This window comes from Patiria miniata, unplaced genomic scaffold, assembly GCF_015706575.1.
Source record: "Patiria miniata isolate m_02_andy unplaced genomic scaffold, ASM1570657v1 HiC_scaffold_19, whole genome shotgun sequence".
NCBI lineage: Eukaryota > Metazoa > Echinodermata > Asteroidea > Valvatida > Asterinidae > Patiria > Patiria miniata.
This window is the reverse complement of record NW_024037057.1, coordinates 3,106,967-3,130,234: the sequence shown is the minus strand read 5'-3', so window position 1 is coordinate 3,130,234 and position 23,268 is coordinate 3,106,967. Positions and strand designations below refer to the sequence as shown.

Genomic DNA, 23,268 nt, shown 5'->3' with positions numbered 1-23,268 from the left:
CTGACTTGGGTTGGTAACAAGTCATTTTTTGCAGTCCCAAGTCAAGTCACAAGTCATTGTTTGCAAGTCCAAGTCAAGTCACAAGTCAAAGCTGGTATTTACAAGTCAAGTCACAAGTCACAAAATTAGCGATTCGAGTCCGACTCGAGTCCAAGTCACATAACTCGAGTCAGCAACTCTGGTACACAAACAGCAGGCTGGACTGGAACCAACAATCTTTAAGACATAGCGAGTTTCATGCATGATACCATATCGCCATGGCATTTTATTTCCTACTAAAGCTCTTTCCACATTGCTTACAAATTGCAAAGTTCATTTTCCGTTTTAATCATGATATAAAATTCACCATCTCTATATACAATTCTTTATACTTATTACAAAAACAAATAACAACCTTATTGTCTGGCACCCAGTAATTTCGAAATTGTTACAATTTTCCAACTACAGGGGTGCATACCTTGCCAAAAATCACAATGAGCATTAGTCCCCTCATTTAGAGCGACCAAAGTATAAAGTTATATAATTCAAGTAGTTAAAAAATAAAATTCAATATAAACTAAAACCTGGGGTGATTTTGCTTTGGTCAATGTCTTATTCAAAAGTGAACAATTTTGCACGGCTCGAAAAAAAAATAGCACTTGCGAAAAAAGAAATCTATTTTTCACAATAAAACTTAAAAATAGGACCAGCAATACAACTTTTATAATATTAAGTAACAATGAAACAACAGTCTTTGGTATCTTGTGTACGTATTTCACAGGAATAAACACTCGCTCACAGATGTACTTCTGGGCGAGTAACATGATTACTTGAATACTCACAAGTATTTTATGCTACTCCTTCTACTCGTGGTTTGCCATCTGATCTCTCACTACTTTGGTGACGCCGTAAAATTGTAAAATGTCTTTTTCACAACCTAAAAATGAACATGTTAGCAGTTGATTGATACGACGTGTACTATTTCTTAGACTGGATCCCGGTCCTTCCAATGTAGGGACCGGTAGCGGGTAAAAGATTAGGAATACATTAGGAGGATTTCATCCTAATGTATGCAAATTACATGCAGGACTAACCTAGGTCTGATTCCCGCCCCTAGATACAAAATCACAACGATAATGTTAGCATGGAACCCAGCCTATTGCAAAATGGCAACAAGGCTACCACTAATGTGCAGTTACCGGTATGTGTGGTGATGAGCTGCGATGTTCTCTGAATTCGAAAGTGTCTCTGGCACTATAAATAAACAGAGGGGCACTACTTTTCAGTATTTGAAACCTACGCAGTTAAAATGCTTGAAAGTTGCCTTCATGGAGACACTGGCGATTTTGCCTACTGGTTTTTGTGAGTTTTTTGATATCCAACTGTCGATCATGCGCAAAGCTGTAAACGTTATTTTCAAAAATGAAAAATCATGCTGCGCACGCGCAGAGGTGATCCAATCAACGGCTATAATTAAGAACTACACTTAACCAAAAAAGAAAGTCCCCCTTAATACTTTTTGTCTAACTCAAAAACTACTGGGCACATCTTGCTCAAATTACAACTGATCAGTACAGAAATTCCTTAGCAATCCAGCCACACTCTTCGTTTGGCCCAAAACACTGATAATGTGTACACAATTATGCAATTTATGACAAATGGTACCTAAAAAAAAGTTGCACTTTTGTATACGTGCAAGGTGAGTGTGAACCACAACTTGTACGTATACAAAAGTGCAACTGTTTTCAGTATCGTTTGTCATAAATTGCATGAATTCGTACACATTATCGCTGTTTTAGGCCAAATAAAGAGTATGGCTGGATTGCTAAGGAATTTCTGTACTGATCAGTCGTTATTTGATCAGTCTAACTATTTCTCAGCGCTACCTGAAACATGATTACGACTGGAATTTTAAAAAACAGTTACTGCTGGATTTGTCCAATCAAGAGCCACTTTTAAAAGTTTTGAAAACACTTTTTTTTAAAATTTACTCTACAACAGGACAAAAACACATGTTCATACTCTAAAACTACCCAGACTTGCCAACAATAATCTCAGGATTTTTATTGACAAAACTAAAAATTAAGAAGATTTGATTCAAGTTTGTTCAGTGACAGCTAAATCATTTGAAAATAAAAGGCGATATCAATCGACGTCAAATGCTACCATGCGTCGTTATACTTCCAGACTCCAAATGTTACTGGGAAAACTTGCCATCCAACACCTAGACAAAAATGAAGATAAATGAAAACAGAAAAGATTTGAAGGTGTGCGTGGTGAAGGTAGCAATGAGATGAAGGTTTATGGTAGCACCTAGTCCGAAAATTTGGGACTCTCAATACTGTGTATGAGAGTCCCAAAACTTAAGGTATCCATATCGTGCAAAAGTTTGTGTTGCATAATAAAACCAGTGTGAATCAAATTGGCAAGCTTCTTGCTCACTACAGTTTCTTCAATAATCCCCGAAACTTCTGCCTAGCAAAGTTGCTGTTGTGAGCATTGCATCACCAAAAAATTCAGCTTTTAATTCTAATTTTGCAGAGAGTTATCGAAATCCAAACGTGAGACATCACGTTGATATGTACTGCAATGCATTGTGCAAAAAGACTCCTCAGCTATAACATTTTCACCGTGTAGATAAAACAGCGCCCTCTTGTTGATCTGAGTGAATGCAAAATGTTTCATTTTTTAACAGAGGGCGCTATGTTCATTTGGCCATCGATTAAAAAACAAGTAAGCTGCAAGGCTCTTCCTACACCTACCCAGAATACATTGGGAATCACACACATATTTCCAGAGCATGGAGAATGACGTGGATGGTTTTTGAACTGCCAAATACTTGCCTTAAAATTGGATTTAAGGTCTCAAATTTCGCAGGTGACATGCTTGCAACTATAGCATTTTGATGTATGTGTTGTGTGGGCATTAATTAGCTAAATGGTGAGTAAAAAAACGTCAGTTGTAATTTTGCATGTTTTTATGCCCTCAAGGTCCCAGTCTGGGTAGCACTATGTGACAAATCTCTTTCGTGAGTTTGTGAGGCTCTGAAAAGAACCAAGGGAAACTCAACGTTTCGGACAGCATGCTCTGCCCGTCATCAGGAGTCATGCGAGAGCGAATTTCGGGGGACAAAATTTTGACTCAAAAATCGAACTGTGAGTGCTAGTTGTAAAATCCTGCCACACAGTGAGTGCATTGCATTCTGCGGACGTGCCAGAAATATTTGTGATGCGATCAAGCTATTTGAATAGTTTGTCGGGAATTTGGATTTGGAGATACAGGCCAAAATAGGGCCACTTCATCACATCACTTGGTGTTCCAACTTCCATAAGTTTTGAACTAAAGATGGTGTCAGCATGCGGTTTTCACAGCAGTAAGGCCCAAAAAAAAAAATTTGGTCTCTGGTCAGACCAAAGTTCCGGAATTGACGTGGGGACGCGTCTTTTTTTTTTTTTTTCTTCTTTTTTTCTTTTCTTCAAGCTTGGATTGTACAGACAAGGTGGGTACTATTTTGCTTTTTTGGTGTCCTCATGTACATTGGTGTCCTCCAAAATTTGCCTCGGTGCTCTCGATCATTTGCCATGGTGCAATTTCCCATTCCTTGGTGCTCTTTGGTAAAAAAAATTGAGGAGGTGCGGCAATAGAGGGCGCTGTTGGAGCTACCGCGGAACATTTTTGAAAAAAAAAAAAAGATTGCCGCGCATGATTAAAATCGACGAGCGCGCTGACCAGAGACCGACTTATTTTTTTTTTTGGCCTAATGCTGAGATACTCTTTTCAAATCTGTAATGATAAAACATTTGACCAGGGTCGACAAACGACTCATGTAGCTTGATCGCATCACATTTGTGTATTACCGCTGTGTATATTATGTAATACACACAACATGTAGCATACATTGAATGGGCACAGCTAGAAATATGTCTGCGCATGCCATAAAATGTCTGCCACCTCCGATGTAAACAACCAGGTTTTTTTTGGTCTTTTCTCAAGAACGGTAAGGTTAGTTTCCTATCTACCAGACTTTTGACATAGGATAAGTAAACAATCCAAACCATGAAATTTTCGGGGATTTCAGGCCGTAATGCCTCGTTAAAGGGAATATACATCATTTGCTTTTGCTGTAATTTTCAGAAATGGATGGAATTGGGGGGTTGGAAATATATAGCAAATATAGTTACACTGACTTTTTTGAGGTTTTGGGTTCGAAAATGCTATAAAAACCAAGAAAAACAATTATTTTCCTGTAGTCTGGTTCCCTGACTCCATATAAGAAGAAACAGAGCAGTTTACATACATTGGGGAACTGATATAAGAAGAAACAGAGCAGTTTACATACATTGGGGAATTGTAAGGTCAGGGAACCAGTTTAGCTGGCTTGTACCCGTTCATAGGTGTGTAATCGATTGCAAACAAGTGCGATGGTCAACTGGGGCCAGTATTTAAAAAAAAGCCAGTTTTTTCCAACGCTAGTCGGCCGACCAGCATTGGAAATTGATACAAAAATACCACTTTTCTTGAAAATGACAGTATACCAGGTGCCATGATTTTACAGGATGCTTTACACTGTCATTCACTAACAGTCCAGCAAGGTATTTCAAAATGATTTGGTAGTTTTATTTTTTGATGTTTGCAAATGTTGTATTGTCCCTTTAAATTCAATTTGTGGGAACCCTGCCTAAAACACTGCAGGAATACAAAAGATATGGCTAAACTCAACAACTTGTGTCGAGCACGACCTGCTATACTCACCATGAAGAGAATGCCGGCAATAATGCCGAGCAGCGCCAGGGAGAACAGAGAACGGAAGTGGCCCTTCTTGGGGCTTTTGCGCAGCACCCAGCGCATGATGCCCAGGTTTCGATCGGTGTACGGCGGGTACCTCATGCTGTGTGGGAAAGAATGACCATCAATTTTTCAAAACGCCAATTTTTTTTTTTTTCAAAAATTGCTCAATGAACTGGTTGACTGCACAGACAGGTTCACTGCACCATATTTCATTCATAACTTCTACATTTATTCAGTTAATGTTTTTGAACTAGAGCAGTTCTATGCTCTTCAACATATATGATCTTTTTTCTCAAAGAACGTCCAATCTATATGTTTGATTTATTAAACCTTTAGTCAATGCAGTACCCGAAATCGCCCTGCCTATTACAATGTAGTACAGGATTGTGCGACGCCGCTTGGCATTTCGCGATGTTTTTATTTTGAGTCACAAGCACAAGTTGCCGCTGAGTTTTATTTCATTATACAGTAAACATGGGAGATTTATGTTAATGATAATCTGACGCATTTTCAATATTTTCGATATCATTCCTTAATATCGAACATTTGGATATTTCGATTGCTATCTTCGATATTAACACCAAATATTATGGAATAATCGAGTAGATGCTACCAAGAATTGCTCAACATGTATGTGCTTTTTGTCTGAATTTTCAAAGCAGGATAAGCATGCAGATCCGAGGCTTTCATTGGAGGCTGCTATTTTGAATTAGTACTTTTGTTTTGGTACGCGTACTTGATGCAAAATGATGGAATGGTTACGGATAGCTAAACGATTGCGAAACCCTTCTATTAACTGATCTCTGACTAACCTGAGAAGCTTCTCCATTCCCAGCTGCGCCAGCACGCAGGCCCGTCTGTGGGAGAACATCTCAAAGGAGAAACGACCGTGGTAGCAACCCATGCCGCTCTTTCCTACACCTCCAAACGGTAGCGTTTCACCTAGCAAGAGAAAAACAAATGACTTTGTATGATGCGAATTGAAACCTTCAAGATGTATATTTTTAATCACTTGATGCCGGGATTATTTTTAGCCACAAGACACGCCATTTTTGAAAAAGGAAAACACATTGGCCTCATTTTATGATCAAGTCAAACACCACACATATTGACTCTTGAGAGTCATTTGAACACTATTTGTACAATACTTCTCTCTTTAAATTTTTTTTTTTAACAGGCCGAGGCCTCGCCACGGAGCGATATTTGCTACAACGACAGGCCGTGTACAACGGCCAAGTTCAACACTCGGACAACACACTCATATTTCCAGCCTCGCTCGCTGCGAGCGGGTCGCTGACTGATATTTCCGGCCTCGCTCCCTGCATGTTTATCTGTCATCCGTTCCAAATACCACAAAACATTTGCATGTATACACGTCAGCTGGCACGAACTGTTGAAACCAATGGCAATCGCAAAAACAATTTTAAAAAATTAAAAAAAAAAGAATTTTTTTTTAACTCACAGGCAGCCTGCATCATGAAGTCGTTCGCCACAAAGCTGCCGCTGGATGTCTCCTCGTTGAACCGCTTAATGACCTGCTTGCTGTTGGACATGATGTACATGGTGAGCGGCTTGTCTCTGTGAATCAGGAGAATCGGGAAAAAAAACATAGAAAAATAGATTCAACAAAGAAATTCACAGGAGCGGGATTTGAACCCAGGTCCGCTGGTACACCAAACAAAGCTCTCAAACTGACCTAAACAAGCCTGCCTGGAGTGCCTAGCCTCGTGTCCTGCAGCGTTAAATAGGTGTCTCCTATAAATGATGTCACTTCCTACAGATTGTAACATGCATCAGCATTTTTGGCGTCTTTGAGTAATTGACCTATCACGGTAGCATGACGAAAACGGCCCTCTTAAGAAAGTGGCTCATTTCACGCACCATTTTGGACCTCTGTGGAGAGCCCCTGGGGAGCCCTGAAGTAAACAAAACTCCCCTCCCTGCTCCACAGTCCCAGCGAGATAATCACTTGTGGTTAAATGAACTACCACCTGTTGGCCACACTGCTTTCTGCAACTATACTTTCTGGTGATTGTGTTTTATGCTAGCATAGCAGTAAAAGATCCTTCTCGGCCGTTTATTCACCGATTTTCACAGTTCAACATATAAAACATGTCGACATTTCAGGTACATCATCATGATAATACTTTTAGATTGAATTTAGCAACGAAATAATATGCATGAAATCTCTCAGGCAGAGTGACCTTCGCTCCTTTATGGAACCAATTATAGGATAAGTGCGGCTAAGAGTCTTAATCCCCCAGGGCAAACTCTCCAAATGGTGTGTCCCAACCCGAGTGGCCTATATGGTTGGTCGGGTTGGTCTTAAGAGGAGAGTTCACCTCATGAGAATCACGTCAACGCAGGTTGTGTAATATTGTCCAATTACATGATATACAAATGGACGCGGAACGCGCAAAATCTGAGACAAACAAAACTTATAGTGTACAAAAACTCAATAGGGTAGTCTAAGGGGCGTGGCTAGCTCGCAAACGGCGATAGGTCAATTCTGCAGGTTGTGGGTTCGAGTCCAGCCTGGGGTCATGGTGCGTGTGCCCTTGGGCAAGGCACTTTGGCACTCATTGCTTCTCCCCACCCAGGAGCAAATTGGGTACCTGTGAGGGCAGAGATGGTTATTGTGGTTGATTTTAGCTGCTTTGCCCCGAAATGGCAGCATCCAGCTGTATACTCCCCAGGGAGCTGAGACATGTGAGATGGTCTATGGAATGTTTCAGATCATTGGTCCAGTGAGCCGGGTAATAATGATGTAGCGACTTGAGCACCAATAAACCATTATCATGTTGCGGCCACTTGGATTTTTCCCATTCAAATCAATGTTACCAAAGTGAGGCTGGAAGGAAAAATATTCTGGTTCCTTTTTGCACAAAAAGATAAGCATTCGGTACTGTAATTGGATACAGGGTACATGACTGAAATGGCGGTAGCATGATAAAGGTCTATACTAGTGAATACGTGTGCTTTATACAATAGTATTACAACGATCGTACAGTGCAAAGCACAGTAGGTAGTAGCCAAGCCTTCAAAGCATACAACGTCTCAATTTAACAGTGAATATATTTTGTATTGCTAGGAAAATAACAATTTGAAGACAATTTTTGTTAAAGGAAAAATACAACATTTGCAAACATCAAAAAATAAAACTACCAAATCATTTTGAAATACCTTGCTGGACTGTTAGTGAATGACAGTGTAAAGCATCCTGTAAAATCATGGCACCTGGTATACTGTCATTTTCAAGAAAAGTGGTATTTTTGTATTAATTTCCAACGCTGGTTGGCCGACCAGCGTTGGAAAAAAACTGGCTTTTTTTCAAATACTGGCCCCAATTGACCATCGCACTTGTTTGCAATCGATTACACACCTATGAACGGGTACAAGCCAGCTAGACTGGTTCCCTGACCTTACAATTCCCCAATGTATGTAAACTGCTCTGTTTCTTCTTATATGGAGTCAGGGAACCAGACTACAGGAAAACGATTGTTTTTCTTGGTTTTTATAGCATTTTCGAACCCAAAACCTCAAAAAAGTCAGTGTAACTATATTTGCTATATATTTCCAACCCCTCAATTCCACCCATTTCTGAAAATTACAGCAAAAGCAGATGATGTATATTCCCTTTAAAGCTATAGTCTATCATTTGTAATTAGTGCATTTTGTTTGTTTGAAGCAACAAAAGTGTTCAAAATCTAATGAAGGATACTGAGCAACTAACCTGATGAAGTTTCAGCTAAGCTTCAGCTGTACATTCCGAGAAAAGCAGCATTCTTAGATCTCAATTTCAAATCAAAAGTTACTGAATCATGTTTTGAATTGTTTTGAATTGCAACTATACGCGACGTCGCGCACTGATCCGACGAATTATAACAACTTCGCACGTGTGTGCGTTGTTCCAATACTTGTGCGCGCTGCACTGAATAACAAAACGAACTACTAATTTAAATTTTCCTACGGTGCTTCTTAAGAATCACGTTGGAAATGCCTTCTTTCGTTGATTACTTCAAAATGACAGCTTCCCAGAAAGAATAATTTCACAGGGAGTTTAGTTCCCTTACTGTCTTTCAACCAAGTTTGTTTTTCAACAGTAATTACGCCAGTTACTTTTCGGATGGCTGCAAATGATGGACTATAGCTTTAAGGGGGGGGGGATGAAACTTGAAAATGTGACAGATAGTGTACAAGGAACAGGCATCTCACCTGCTATTGATGAAGTCTATGGCTTTGTCCACACTCTCCACGTTGAAAATTGGCATGACGGGGCCGAAGATCTGTCAAAAGTGCAAAAAGAAAACAGAGATGAAACTGGCCTTGGCAAAAAAATTGGACCTTGGGTCTGAGCTGCCACAGCGTCGTGCAGTGCAGTGCAGCACATCAACGTGGGACCCAGTGAATTTTTCCATGTCATAAGTCAGTATTAAACCTTTTCTCCAGCCGGAAAAGGATCTGATCAGCGTTGGTCTAGGTGTTTTACACTTGTGCATTTTTTTACGTGCCGTTTTCATAGACTTTTCATTGACTTTTTTGGAAATTAAAATGAAAAAAAAAAAACATTTTGTGGAAAAATCGCTAAATAATCATTTTTGTGGGAGCGTTAAACAATCTGAAATTTCATTGGAAAAGTAAAAAAAAATCTGATTTCAGATTAAAATCTGAAAAGTTTCATCTCTGAGAAAAAAATAAGCACACAAAAAATACTTCTTCACGGTTAAACCAATTGTTAAAACGTATCTCTTTTTAGTACAATTCATGTAGATGAAGTACATAATGGGCTATTTAGATCTCTGATATCGTTTCGGTTTGTGGTAACACCATGTGGTAATAACTACTGCTTAGAAGATATTAGTTCTGAAAAGAACTTGTCCTGCTTATTATCAACTTTGCTAAGTAGTTTTTTGTTCTGATAAGAACAGTCCTGCTGTAAGTTCTAAACGAACTTGTCTTTGAACTTACAGCAGGACTGTTCTTATCAGAACTAAAAACTACTTAGCAAAGTTGATAATAAGCAGGACAAGTTCTTTTCAGAACTAATATCTTCTAAGCATTAGTTATTACCACATGGTGTTACCGCAAAACCGAAACGATACCGATACCCCACCATGCAAAGCCTCAAATCTTAGATCTCTGATGTTGACGCCACGTTGCTATGGTTACAGTACTGACCTCCTCCTGCATGGCCGGCTCATCTTCCTTGACGTCGACCAGAATGGTGGGAGCCACGTAGAGCTGGGATGCATCACCGTCACCCCCGACGGCAACCTTGCCAGACTTGGTCAGACTCATCACGCGCCTGGGAGAAAAAGAACAAGAAGCAGCATTCACAATTGTTGAGTGACTCATGAATCTTAGAGTCATCTCATCATACAGGGTGCCCTGGAGTGAAGTAATCAGCATTGTTAAAGGGGCACTAGGTCCTGAAATCCCCCAAAATTCCATGTTTTGGATTGTTTACTTAGCCTATTTCAAACATCTGGTTGAAAGGAAACCAACCTAATGTCTTACCGTTCCCGAGAAAAGACGAAAAAAAAACCACAATTGTTTACATTGGACACGACGGAGTACGAATACGTTTTTCGTGTCGTTCTCAGTGTACGATATACACATTGTGTGTCGCGGGAACAGCGGTGACCAATCACCAATGCAAAAAAAATATGGTTTCTTCAACGTCCGCAAAAGGCGAACCTCTTACAAATGAAATCACAACTAGCATCCAAACAGCTCAAATTTATGGGGTCGCAAAAGTGGACCCCGAAAATCGTTCTCGCACGCATAATACAGGAATAGCACAAAAACGCCCAGTTTTGAAAGGATAGTTGTGTGGATGTTTATATCCTACTTTTAAATGTTCTTTCCGATTAACATCATCTCGTTCAAAGCGCATTTTGTAGCCCAATTGGGCTGTTCCAGGACCTAGTGTCCCTTTAACAAATTGATGAAATCACTGACACAGGCCAAATAAAATTTTAAAAATTGACACACTTACTGGTAATGCCTGTCGTTAATGATGCGTGCGTAGTCTGGAGAATTCTTTGGATTCTGAGAATGGATTGCAAGAAAGAAATTTTGTTTACGTTGCGTCACTGACTTAAACTGACCTCAACTAGGCTTGTCACTACCTTGCACAGTGGTCTTACAGTAAAGTGGCTTGCCCAAGGACACAATAAAAATGGCCAGCGGCACGATTCAAGCCCCTGACCCTCTGATCATGAGCCACAAACCACAATATTAAACCAAAATATCGTACAGAAGGAAAAGTAGTTCAAATGACCAAGAAGGAAGGAAAAAGGTTTCACCTCGCCGTAGAACTTTTTGATCGTCTTGGACATAGCAGCGACGAGCTTATCGTTGAGGGAGGGTTTGCAGATGACATAGTCAGGTGCAATGCAAGTCTGTCCACTGTTCATGAGTTTGGCCCACATGATGCGATTGGCAGTGATCTCCATGTCCACACCCTCATCGACAAAGCACGGGCTGATTACAGAAAAAAATAGATGAGACACATATCATGCACAGTGGAACGCCGCTATAACGAACATCGTGGGATCCAAAGAAAGTGTTCGTAATAACGATCGTTCGGTATAGCGATTTTGAACCGTTGGTACCCTCTTTTGACAAATATTGAAGTCACTGAACTGGCATCTCTCACATCCCGCGGTTTTATTCTTTTTTACTCCTTGGGGAAATAAAAGCCATCTATCTCTCAACATTCAAGCACGATGTAACCACGGGTGGTTTGATGTACGGGAATTAAAAGTGGCCCAAACAGTGTTTAAAACGCGTACAACCGGTAGGTTTTTTGTTAATCTGTTGACTTTTTTTAACAACGATGTTCGGTACATTTTGTACATTAAAACCGGAAGCCAAGGATGATGTTTGGTATAGCAGAATGTTCGGTATAGCAGTGTTTGGTATAGCGACGTTCCACTGTACATGGACTCTACAAGATTAATGCTCATGGTGGGAAGTCAATATTCCATCAAATTTCATTTTAGTTCTACAGGTTATCCCACAAAGAACCAAACAGTCGAAAACCAATTAACAAAGGTATATTGCATGTGGGTTTTGGAATATTTTCAAATTACCTCTTAAAGTCAGATAACCAATCTACCATACAAGCTTTATTTCATTCAAATCGATGCATTGGAACAAACGCAATGCTTCGTCGAATCAAGGATTGAAAATCGTCTTGGACCACTTTCCTTGAAAGTGAGAAAGCGCAGTTAGAGAAACACAACAGACTTATTTCCTCTGTTCAAAAGTAACGTATGACTTATTCTACCGGCTTCAATCTGTAAACTTGATAAATAAAAAAGTGGCCCAAGTAATTTTTCAAGTCTTACTGTATCTTTTGAACAAAACATTCTCATGAAACCAAATATATAGCATTTGGAAGACCAATTATTCGACTCGGCAATACTTTAGACACGATTTTGAATACTACCCGTACTTTTCTGAAAACATGCCTGATACGACTGTTAGGGTTTTTGTGGGACAACCTGTACAAACACGCACACGACTTCGAAATGCCTGCGTTAACCCCAACTCCCTAGCATAATTTACTAGGAACCATACCCATCCTGGCAAATTCCAACACCCACATGGGAAATCGTACACACGCTGTTGGACTTAGTTTCTGGAGGTATGCCAAACCAAATGTAAAAGACCATCAGTTCAGGGGTACTGGACCCATTCTAACAGATTTCAACAAAACCTGCTGTTGGACGCTGATGGGTTGAGTTCGATTAGGGAGGGAATGTACAACATTTGCTTTTGCTGCAATTTTCAGAAATAAATGGATTTGGAGGATTAATATGTAATAAAAAATATTGGTAAGCTGACTTGTTTCACGTTTTGGGCTTGTAGATGCTGGAAAAACCAAGAAAACCTATCATGTTCTTGTAGTCTGGTTCCCTGACCCCACTTAAGATGAAACGGAGAAATTAATACACTTTGGGGAATTGTAAGGTCAGATAATCAGTCTAGCAGGCTTGTACCCCTTCAGAGGTGTGTAATCAATTGCAAAGAAAAGTCAGAATAACTAAATATGAAAAATTAAGAACAACTTTTGAAAAAAAAGCCAGTTTTCTCCAACGCTGGTCGGCCGACCAGCGTTGGAAAAATACAGGTTTTCTTGAAAATGTCAGCACACCAGGAGCCACGATTTAAAGGATGCTTTAGACTGTCAGTCCCTAACAATTCAGAAAGGTATTTCGTGATAATTTGATCATTTCGTTGTTTGATGTTTGCAAATGTTGTATTTTCCCTTTAAGGATGGCTTCAAAGTATCAAAGTGTGGGGGAATGAGAAGCTAGCGCTCTAGTAATTTAATATAGCTCTATGATCTGCACCTTTTGCCCCCGAGCTCAAGGGACACGGGAGTCAGATGTTTGGCCGCGGCTTCCATGACGATCCGGCCGATGTTGGCGCTGCCCGTGTACAAGATGTGATCAAACTTCTCCTTCAGAAGGGCAGTGGTGATTGGTACTCCGCCGTTGACGATTTGAACACAATCCTGCACATTCGAAAGCGATTACCAGGGAGCTATTTTCACTGCAAAATCCTCTGTTCCAAATTAATATGTATTAAGCCAAGTAAAATCAAAAAGTAATTTCTCATATGGCCATTTTTTTTCAAAAGAAGGGGGGGGGACACTCCCCTCCCCCTTTTTCCCCGAAGATGGTGGACTTTCCAAGATAGCAGATGGATTCTTCAATTTTCTCGACTATGTTGCCGTTATAAAATTTGTATCTAATGGACTAGGAGCCACGATCCTTTCTACTACGCTACAACTTTGTTTCGAAACAAATAAAAAGACAATATACAAGTATTGACAATATATATGTTGGAAATGTATGAATTAAAAAAAACAAGGCAAGAAGTGGGTTGGTTTGTTTTTCTACATGGACAAATGTCGACTACTTAAAGGGAAGATACAACATTTGCAAACATCACAAAACGAAATGATCAAATTATCACGAAATACCTTACTGAATTGTTAGGGACTGACATTCTAAAGCATCCTTTAAAATTTTAAAATCGTGGCCCCCGGTGTGCTGACATTTTGAAGAAAAACTGTATTTGTCCAACGCTGGTCGGCCGACCAGTGTTGGAGAAAACTGGCTTTTTTCCAACAACTGTTCCTAATTTTTCATATTTAGTTATTCTGACTTTTCTTTGCAATTGAATACACACCTATCAAGGGGTACAAGCCTGCTAGACTGATTCTCTGACCTTACAATTCCCCAAAGTGAATTAATTGCTCCGTTTCATCTTAAGTGGGGTCAGAGAACCAGACTACAAGAACATGGTAGGTTTTCTTGGTTTTTCCACAATCTACAAGCCCAAAACGTGAAACAGGTCAAGGTCAGTTTAACAATATTTTCTCTAACATACTAATCCTCCAAATCCATTTGTTTCTGAAATTTCCAGCAAAAGCAAATGTTGTACATTCCCTTTAAAAAAAATTGGCCTCCCAAGGTGATCCACGGCGAGTTTAAAATGGAATGCTTCATGGATCACCGAGGGAGGCTAGTTTTACTACACCACAAGTTGAAGCAGTCAATATTTGTTTTAGAACACCTCACCCACAGATTCTGCTTGATATTAAGCGATAACTGATTAATTTAAAGTTCAGTTTAAATGTTCCTTAAATTTAATATGAAATTAGTTTGAACATTTACTTGCACTTTTCCAAACTACCCCTTCACGAAATGTTTGAACCCAGCTCTGTAACTCTTAAGCACAAGGAAACAATACGCGCAACGTGTTAGGCGAGCCATCAGATAACAGACCGTTCGGGTACCGGGTCCGGTATGCTAATTTCTTTCACCCCAATCGGTACGAAGCCAGAAGCCACCCGGTCACTGAAGCGTGACGCCCCAATCGGTCCAAACTGGTGACTCAGGGTTTCACAATAGGCAACATAAATTGAAGTCTGGCCATTGTTGGAGGATTATTCAGCCCACTGGGGATTACCAGCGGCAACTTCTATGAAGCTCATTACAGTCATTGTTGCCTACGGAGGATTAGCGCGTCGCAAATTGGTTCCTTTGTGATGAGCCAGAGCCATGGTGCAGAAGCCTGGTGGAGTTAATCCAGGCCGATCGGTTCCATGCAAGGTCCCAATCCCTTCATCATACTGGGCGGGCTCAACCCCGAACGGTCCGGGGAGGGATTCTAATTTGAGGGCTCGCCTTACCAGTATGCATGTGCACACAATACCGGTTGCTACATTGGTTGCTAAAGTAGTAGTTTTTCAGCCGTTGTATAGTTTTTTGGCCATGCACAGCAAGATGGTGAAAATAGAGAATGCCATGTGACTTGCTCTCGGCCAATCAAGATACAGAATCTGTGCCAAGTGAGATGCTATAAAATGTAGTATACTGTATGCAGTATGACTAATGTATCTAACTGATTATGACTAATTAATGTAAGTGGACTTACCGCATCCAGGTATTGAGGTATGATCTTAGCCAGCGCCTCGGCAAATGCAGGGGCAAGCTCCGAGGGCTTGATGATGACGGTATTACCTGAAGCATCACGGAGAAGGAAGCAAACATCATTAACTCTTTCGCTATGGAATTTAATTTACCTATTTTGTCCCAACTGGACGTAATAAATCGCTGGAAATTCCGCCGAGCGTCGATGTGGGCGCCGCCATCTTTAAATGTATCTCTGTAAACAAACTGCTCACAATAACCTGCAGCAGACCCCGGCCAGACGGAGAGCCGCTGGCAGCGGCTCAAACTAGGGTCAGAGGTTATACGATATAAATTATGTAGATAAGGCACACGTCATGGGGATACCCTGTTTATTCACAGTGGCGTCACCGAGCTGCTGCCAGCGGCTTTCCGTACGACCTCTACAATTTGTGTGTGCCGCTGTCAGCGACTCGCCGTAGCGAAAGAGTTAAGGACTCACTGCACAACAGTGCTTAGATAAAAAAAATATGTACATAAAGCAACTGTGGTCAACTGGAAGATGAACATGTAAAGACGAGGGCCCAATTTCACAGCGCTGCTAAGCACAAAATTTTGCTTAGCACAAAAAAGTCTGGCTTATAAAAGCAGGTTACCAGCCAAAACTCCATGTGGTTTTCATGCTAAGCAATTAACAGCCGAATACTAATCACGAGCAATACACTTCACATGGTGTTTTGGCTGGTAACCTGCTTTTCTAAGACAGGCTTTTATTGTGCCAAGCAAATTATTTTGCTTAGCAGCGCTGTGAAATTGGCCCCTGGCATGCCTGGCAGTAGATACGGGGTGGTAAACTGGAAGGGGTGCTAATATGTAACTATAGCACCTATGAGTGGATATAAGGTCAACTGGACGGGTGCTCATGCTGCTATAGCACCTATAAGTGGATATACATGTATGGTCAAGTGGAGGGGTGGTAATATATTACTATAGCACCTATGAGTGGATCTGTTCAACTGGGAGGGGTGTTAATATGCTGCTATGGCACCTACCTTTATAAAAGTGGATATATGGTCAACTGGAGGGATGCTAATATGCTACTATAACACCTATGAGTGGTTCTGGTCAACTGGAAGGGATGTTAATATGCTGCTATGGCACCTATATTAGTGGATATATGGTCAACTTGAAGGGGTACTAAGTTACTAAAATGATGCTATGGCAATTATGACTAGATGTACTGTATTGTCAACTATGGCACCTGCATATCAGTGGATGTACTGTCACCTGGAAAGGGTTCTCACCTGCCACTAGAGCACCTGTTTGTGAATGCATGGCCACCTATGGCACCTGCATATCAGTGGATGTACTGTCACCTGGAAGGGGTTCTCACCTGCCGCTAGAGCACCTATTTGTGAATGCATGGCCAACTATGGCACCTGCATATCAGTGGATGTACTGTCACCTGGAAGGGGTTCTCACCTGCTATGGCACCTATTTGTGAATGCATGGTACATGTAACCTATGGCACCTGCATGGTCTACTGGAAGGGGTTCACACCTGCCGCTAGAGCACTTATTTGTGAATGTATGGTCACCTATGGCACCTGCATATCAGTGGATGTACTGTCACCTGGAAAGGCTACTCAGCTGCTATGGCACCTATTTGTGAATGCATGGTACATGTAACCTATGGCACCTGCATGGTCTACTGGAAGGGGTTCACACCTGCCGCTAGAGCACCTATTTGTGAATGCATGGCCAACTATGGCACCTGCATATCAGTGGATGTACTGTCACCTGGAAAGGCTACTCACCTGCTGCTATGGCACCTATAAGTGGATGTACGGTCAATTGCATGGGGTAGTTCCACGCCCCAATGATCAGCACGGTTCCAAACGGCTGATACTGAATGTATGCCGGAACCCCAGTCATGGCCAAGCCCTTTTCAACCTGAACAAAGGGCACAAAATTGTTTACTTTTAGAGCCATTAATATCAATGAAGTTCGTTAACTGGGTATTATAACACCGCACCAACAGATTCTGTGTCTTGATTGGCCGAGAGCGAGTCACATGTTACTTTCTAATTTTGCTATCTTTCTGTGAACGGCCAAATGTACTATACCCATAGCAACCAAAGTACTATACCATTAGCAACCAAAGTACTATTTCCACGGCGCGGTATTTGTGTGCAAATGGATGCTGGTGTTCGGGTTGCGCGTTGTGCGTAGCGCGTATTGTTCCAAAGAGAGCGCGCAGCAGAGTTGGGTTCAAACATTTCGTGAAGGGGTAGTTTCAAAGAGAGAAATACATTTTCCACCAATTTTGTATTGAAATTGGAGTTTATTTCAACTGTGTTTAAATTAAATAATTTAAAATATTAAAATCAAGCAGAATCTGTGGGTGAAGTGTTATAAAACAAATATTGAATGTTTTATCTTGTGGTGAAGTAAAACTAGCCTCCCTCGGTGATCCATGGAGCATTCTATTTTCCCGAGGCGAATGTCCATGGATCACCTCGGGAGGCTAGTTTTACTACACCACTCGAAGCATTCAATATTTGTATACCATTACACCCCTCTCAAACGACGTCACTTCCTATAGATTGTCACTTGCAGCGGCATTTTGGGTTCAGTTTGTGGTGTCCGCGACGATTCGTTTCAATCTTCTGTTCTGTTCAAGTTCTGTGGACGCTAGGCGTACGGAGACAATGGGTTCACGGGTCTAGCTAAAGACGGCAAACTCTGTAGGTGGACTGCAACTGCGTATTTTACGCAGTCAAGCACGCATTGCGCAGTGTTGAAAAGTTCCAAAAACGCGCGCTTGTTGCTCAAAATGTGTTCGAAATCCGACGCAGCCGATGCGCGTTATGCAAGTTGACGCTCAAAATGCCAATGCACGTGGCTGGTCTGTAGGAAATGACATCATTTGAGAGAGACCTTTAACTCTCTCTTTGTGACTTTTGTGAGAGGGTACTTCGGCAAAGAACCCGTTCCTATACTTACAGCCTGTGGCTTGGTCCAATCGTCCAAATGGTTGAGCACATTGATGATTTCATTCTTGGAAAAGTCAACCTCGCTGGTGATAGCCTCAAATTTATGCTGCAAAAACAGAATACATCATTCGGTGTCATTAGTCTGGTGGCTGACTATGGAGAAATGTGTAGTAAACAGAGACTAGTTCCCAGTTCATGCCACACGTTTCTTTTGGCACAGTTGATTGAAGCAGTACTGAAGCGGTGTTGGACTGGTTGTTTCAAGTGCCAGTCTTTTTCCTGTATTGCATGTTTTCAATACCTTAAGCTTTTTGGGACGAGCAGTTACCCTGCTACATGTAAATGCAACAAAATCCAGAACACAGCTGAATGACTGCCATGCTAAATGCAACCAAGTGCAACCAAATGCAACAGTGGATTATGTCACATTGTGTAGTGAACTCATCACACAAGATCCTTGGCACTATGAGCAGTTACCCTGCTAAATGCAACAAAATCCAGCCCAGTTGAATAAGAGCCATGCTTAATGCAACCAAGTGCAAAAGTGGATTCTGTCGATCCTTGGCACTTTGAGCAGTTACCCTGCTAAATGCAACAAAGTCCAGAACACAGCTGAATGAGAACCATGCTAAATGCAACCAAATGCAACAGTGGATTATGTTGCATGGTGCAGTGAACTCGTTACACGGGATCATTGGCACTATGAGCAGTTACCCTGCTAAATGCAACAAGATGCAACAAAGCATGGGATTTGAGTTGACTGCTAAATGGCAATGGTATGCAACAACTGTTTACCACTGTTGCTTTCTGTTGCATTTAGAATGGTTAGGGTTCAGCAGGCCATGGTAGTGGCCCCAAGACAGAGTGAGTAACAGTGTAGTTTTGGACGCCTCGAGTCCGTTCAAAAATTATATTTTGCAAATGATCGTCAATTCCAATATGACTAGTACTCGTACTCGTATTCGGATTTGTCTTCATGGAAGGGGACCTAAAATACCCTTTTACCACCGAGTGACGAGGACAAACCTTGCGTAGATCTTTGTGTAAAGCATCCACAAAGTCCTGTTCCCTCTCAGTGACCATGCGGAGTAAATCCTGCAGCATCTTCCTGCGTCGGGGGACGGGCCTGGTCTTGTCGGCTCGGAAGGCATCCCGGGCCCTTTTCACGATCTGAAATTAAGGACCACACGGAAGTGAATTTGATGTCAGATGCCAGTAAATATTTCTGCAATTGTGTGAGTATATTGTTATCGCTGCCTTTACTGATTATGCAATCATGCTAAAGGAGTCGTTTGTCGGGAATTTTCATTTGGAGATTCAGGCCAAAATAGGACCACTTCATCACATCTCTTGGTGTTCCGACTTCCATAATTTTTGAACTAAAGATGGTACCAGCATGCGGTTTCCACAGCAGCAATGCTGAGATTGTGCTCTTTTCAAATCGTTTGTCTGGAATTTTCATTTGGAGATTCAGGCCAAAATAGGACCACTTCATCACATTTCTTGGTGTTCTGACTTCCATAACTTTTGAACTAAAGATGGTACCAGCATGCGGTTTCCACAGCAGCAATGCTGAGATTGTGCTCTTTTTTTAAATCGTTTGTCGGGAATTTTCATTTGGAGATTCAGGCCAAAATACGACCATTTCATCACATCTCTTGGTGTTCCCACTTCCATAATTTTTGAACTAAAGATGGTACCAGCATGCGGTTTTCACAGCAGCAATGCTGAGATTGTGCTCTTTTCAAATCTGTAATACAAAAAATTGACCAGGGTCGACAAACGACTCATTTAGCTTGATCGCATCACACATACATGTACACATATGCGCTGACTTACGGAGTAAACAAACTTAATTAGCCGCCATCATTAATAATGAGCCGGATGGGAATTTTCCCGTTTTTCTCCCAAAAGGTTTTTTTCACGGGCTGTTCGCCCCTCCCGTAATCAGCGAATGTATAGAAACACATGTATATTTTACTGATGTCACAAGAAATTTCCAAGTTCTTCGTGTAAACTTAAATCACCTTAGCAAATGTTGTTTTAAACTGTATACAAAAAACTGTGTTTCTTTTATGTACAATACTGATAATACTTGCTTTGCAATCATGCAATAAATAATGAAAGGTTTGCGGAAACACCATGTGCGAATAATTTCTCAACTAAGAGAATGGTTCCGAAAAGAACCAGAGGTATAAACTCGACGTTCCGGTCAGTATGCTCTGACCGTCTTCAGGAGGACGGTCAGAGCATACTGACCGGAACGTCGAGTTTATACCTCTGGTTCTTTTCGGAACCATTCTCTTAGTTGAGAAATTATTCGCACATGGTGTTTCCGCAAACCTTTCATTATTTAGTATCTCCACCATGCAAAGCCTCAAATCTTACTAATCATGCAATAATCTCATGCCCCGTTCTATATGGCCACACACTGGAGTAAACTCCGTGGTCAAGGCCATACCCATAAAGCTCAAAACGTTAGGGAAATCATGGCATTTTTTTCTTCTGGGAATCACTCTGCCTGAAAACTCAGCGTGAGGGTTCACTTACCCAAGCATCCCGCTTTTTGAGCAAAATTAGGTTCCTTTTGGTGAAATTTGTCTCTTAACTTGGGATGGCCATGGGCATCAATCGGTGGGGGACGGTGGGGGGGAGGGAGAGAAAAGTCCCCCCACTTTTTAAACTACGGGAAAGTCCTAATTCTGGTGAAAAAGTGAGATGCTTGGGTAAATGAACCCGCATGCCGAGTATTAGGTCAACACTTACTGCAGACGCATTCATCTTTAGATCTTCCACGATGTACAAGCAACCTCTGGTTCACCCAAAAAATCTGCAACAAAAACCCAGTTCACAAATTACAATCATCCAAGACTTACAATGATCCTAGACCCAGTAACTGAGGTGCTAAAACTATTTTTTTTTCTTCAAATTTTGTCTTTGGTCGGTCTAGTACGTCCGAACAAAGACAAAATTGGGGAAAAAAAGGAGTGGTATACAATAATTCAAGACTTACAATGATGTAAAGTGTCACCTAATAATGTTGTGCAAACCTGACCCGAAACCGACTCGACCCGAAACCGACTTTGGGTCGGGTTGGTTTGTCCATCATTTTAGTCGGGTCGGGTCACTTTCGGTTTTGCGTCGGGTCGGTTAAGCTATTTTGGAAAACCAGAAATAAACTAAAATAAACCAATAATATTAAAGTAAAGCACTGCAAGTTGACATGTTGATTTATTCGGCCAAGCACGCGCGCGTGCAAGCGTTTACACAATGCACACGCGCGCGCGGTTGCTATGAATTGGTCGGTTCAGTGCGCCACATCGTATAGCTGCAATCGGCTCAGTGAGAACGTGTCTCAGTCCTTCTGATTTGAGGCGTGCGATCACACCCCCACGCCATCACACACCTTAAAGCTTCCCGAGAAGTGCGAAAAATCACACGCCTGAATCCCTCAGTACAGCACACCTAGGCATACATTTGCAGCATAATTGTACTTCATAATTTGTGAAAAATAAAGTACGTCAGTGAAGAGAAAAATGGCTTTACTGTGAACCAAGATGAAATTGAATATCATGAAATAATTTCTCAGCTTGGACCATAGAATCACACACCTAGGAAAATCACTCGCCTAGAAAATCACACGCCTAGAAAAATCACACACCTAAAAAATCCAGGTGTGCCTTTTTCCACACACCTGTGATTTTCAAATCAAAAGGACTGGTGTCTCAGACGCTGAATTCAGGCCCAATTCAAAACATGACTCAGCAACTTTTGATTTGAAATCGAGATCCTAGTAGTAGTACTAGAAATGCTGTTTTTCTTGAAATAGTACACAGCTGAAGCCGAGCTGAAACTTCATCAGGTTAGCTGTTCAGCACCGTTTGCTAGATTTTGAGCTCTTTTGTTGCTTCAACCGAAAATTAATGCACACATTTCAAATGACGAACGCTACCTTACACACCGCAGACCGAGTCGACCGTTCGTGCACTACGCCGGATCAGTAAAGACCCACTACAAAATGTTGCGGAGGTTGTTTGCGCAACAATGAACGGGTACAAAGTTCATCGCTCCCAAGATCTGCGCTTCTTTCGTCAATTTACGCAACACTGTATCTTGATCCTACCTGATAATGTGTACTGTGCGTCTACTGTGTATTGATTGTGTACTTAATAATACAATCAAAGGAAAAGGTAGGACAAAGTTACCTTGCAATCTGCGGTGGAGCTCGCCGATGTTGACAGTCTACCCGGCCGTCGACGCGTGTCATGTGAGTCAACTTTGACCTACCTAAAATATGTTTTACGGTGCAGCGCACGAGCGCCACCATTGCTCGTTTTGGATAAGGACAATGTTGCCACCATTTCAGTCATGTTCCCTGTATCCAATAACAGTACCAAAATAATGTGTTTTTGTGCAAAAAGGAACCAGACTATTTTCCTTCCAGCCTCGCTTTGATTATGTTGATTTTAAAATACTCCGAAATCTCACAGGTATTTTATTAAGCAGCACAGAAAAATGATGATCAACACGTCATCTTTCATTTTCATTTCACTTTTTAGTGGGTTGACCATTGACTTTTCGAGAATTCTCACTGTAAAGACGACCCCCATTTTCACCCAAAGCGGAAAAGTAGTCATCTTGAAAAATGATCGCTCCACAACATGGCAAAACAGCGCCACTTTCAAGGCCAATTGCATCAAAAATGCATAATTGAAAGCCAGGCCAGAGGTTAATTATTACCATATCTCTTCAATTCCCCAATTTTATGGCTCTCGGAACTCTCTAATATAGATAACATTTGACAAATGATACAAGATCTACACATATTTTTTGATTTTGAAAATTCTTTTATTGACAGGTATTACAGTAGACAATTTGGAACAAATTACCGGACATCGTGGTTCACAAAATTACTCTGAAGTAGCATGCTCCGAAAAAAATTACAGAAAAAATTGACAAGTTCACAATTTTGTTTTACAACCAAATTCATATTTACCAAATAAACCTGTATTCAGATTGAAAAGCATTTTGCCTGGCCCTATATTAAGAAAAAAAGGATGGCATTTTTGGCAA

At 41.1% G+C, this 23,268-nt stretch overlaps 1 protein-coding gene across 3 annotated transcripts; it reads right to left on the bottom strand.

Annotated features, from left to right (window-relative positions):
* Positions 1-1,964: 1,964 nt before the first annotated feature.
* Positions 1,965-22,487, bottom strand: LOC119725331 (aldehyde dehydrogenase, dimeric NADP-preferring-like). Of its 3 annotated transcripts, none has more exons than XM_038196724.1 (15): positions 22,401-22,487; positions 20,962-21,025; positions 19,222-19,365; positions 18,206-18,301; positions 17,017-17,152; positions 15,226-15,311; positions 13,131-13,294; positions 11,076-11,253; positions 10,766-10,818; positions 9,946-10,072; positions 8,983-9,053; positions 6,230-6,345; positions 5,580-5,709; positions 4,732-4,867; positions 1,965-2,203 (listed from the first exon to the last, which is right to left on the bottom strand). In XM_038196724.1, exons 2-15 carry the CDS (start codon positions 20,974-20,976, stop codon positions 2,177-2,179), a joined length of 1,479 nt encoding a protein of 492 aa, XP_038052652.1. In that variant the 5' UTR covers positions 20,977-21,025; positions 22,401-22,487; the 3' UTR covers positions 1,965-2,176. The 3 variants fall into 3 exon arrangements, with proteins under 3 accessions (XP_038052652.1, XP_038052653.1, XP_038052651.1); XM_038196725.1 differs by lacking the exon at positions 22,401-22,487 and adding an exon at positions 22,319-22,387; XM_038196723.1 differs by lacking the exon at positions 22,401-22,487 and adding an exon at positions 22,149-22,312 and having other exon boundaries at positions 20,962-21,027.
* Between the last annotated feature and the right edge of the window lie 781 nt (positions 22,488-23,268).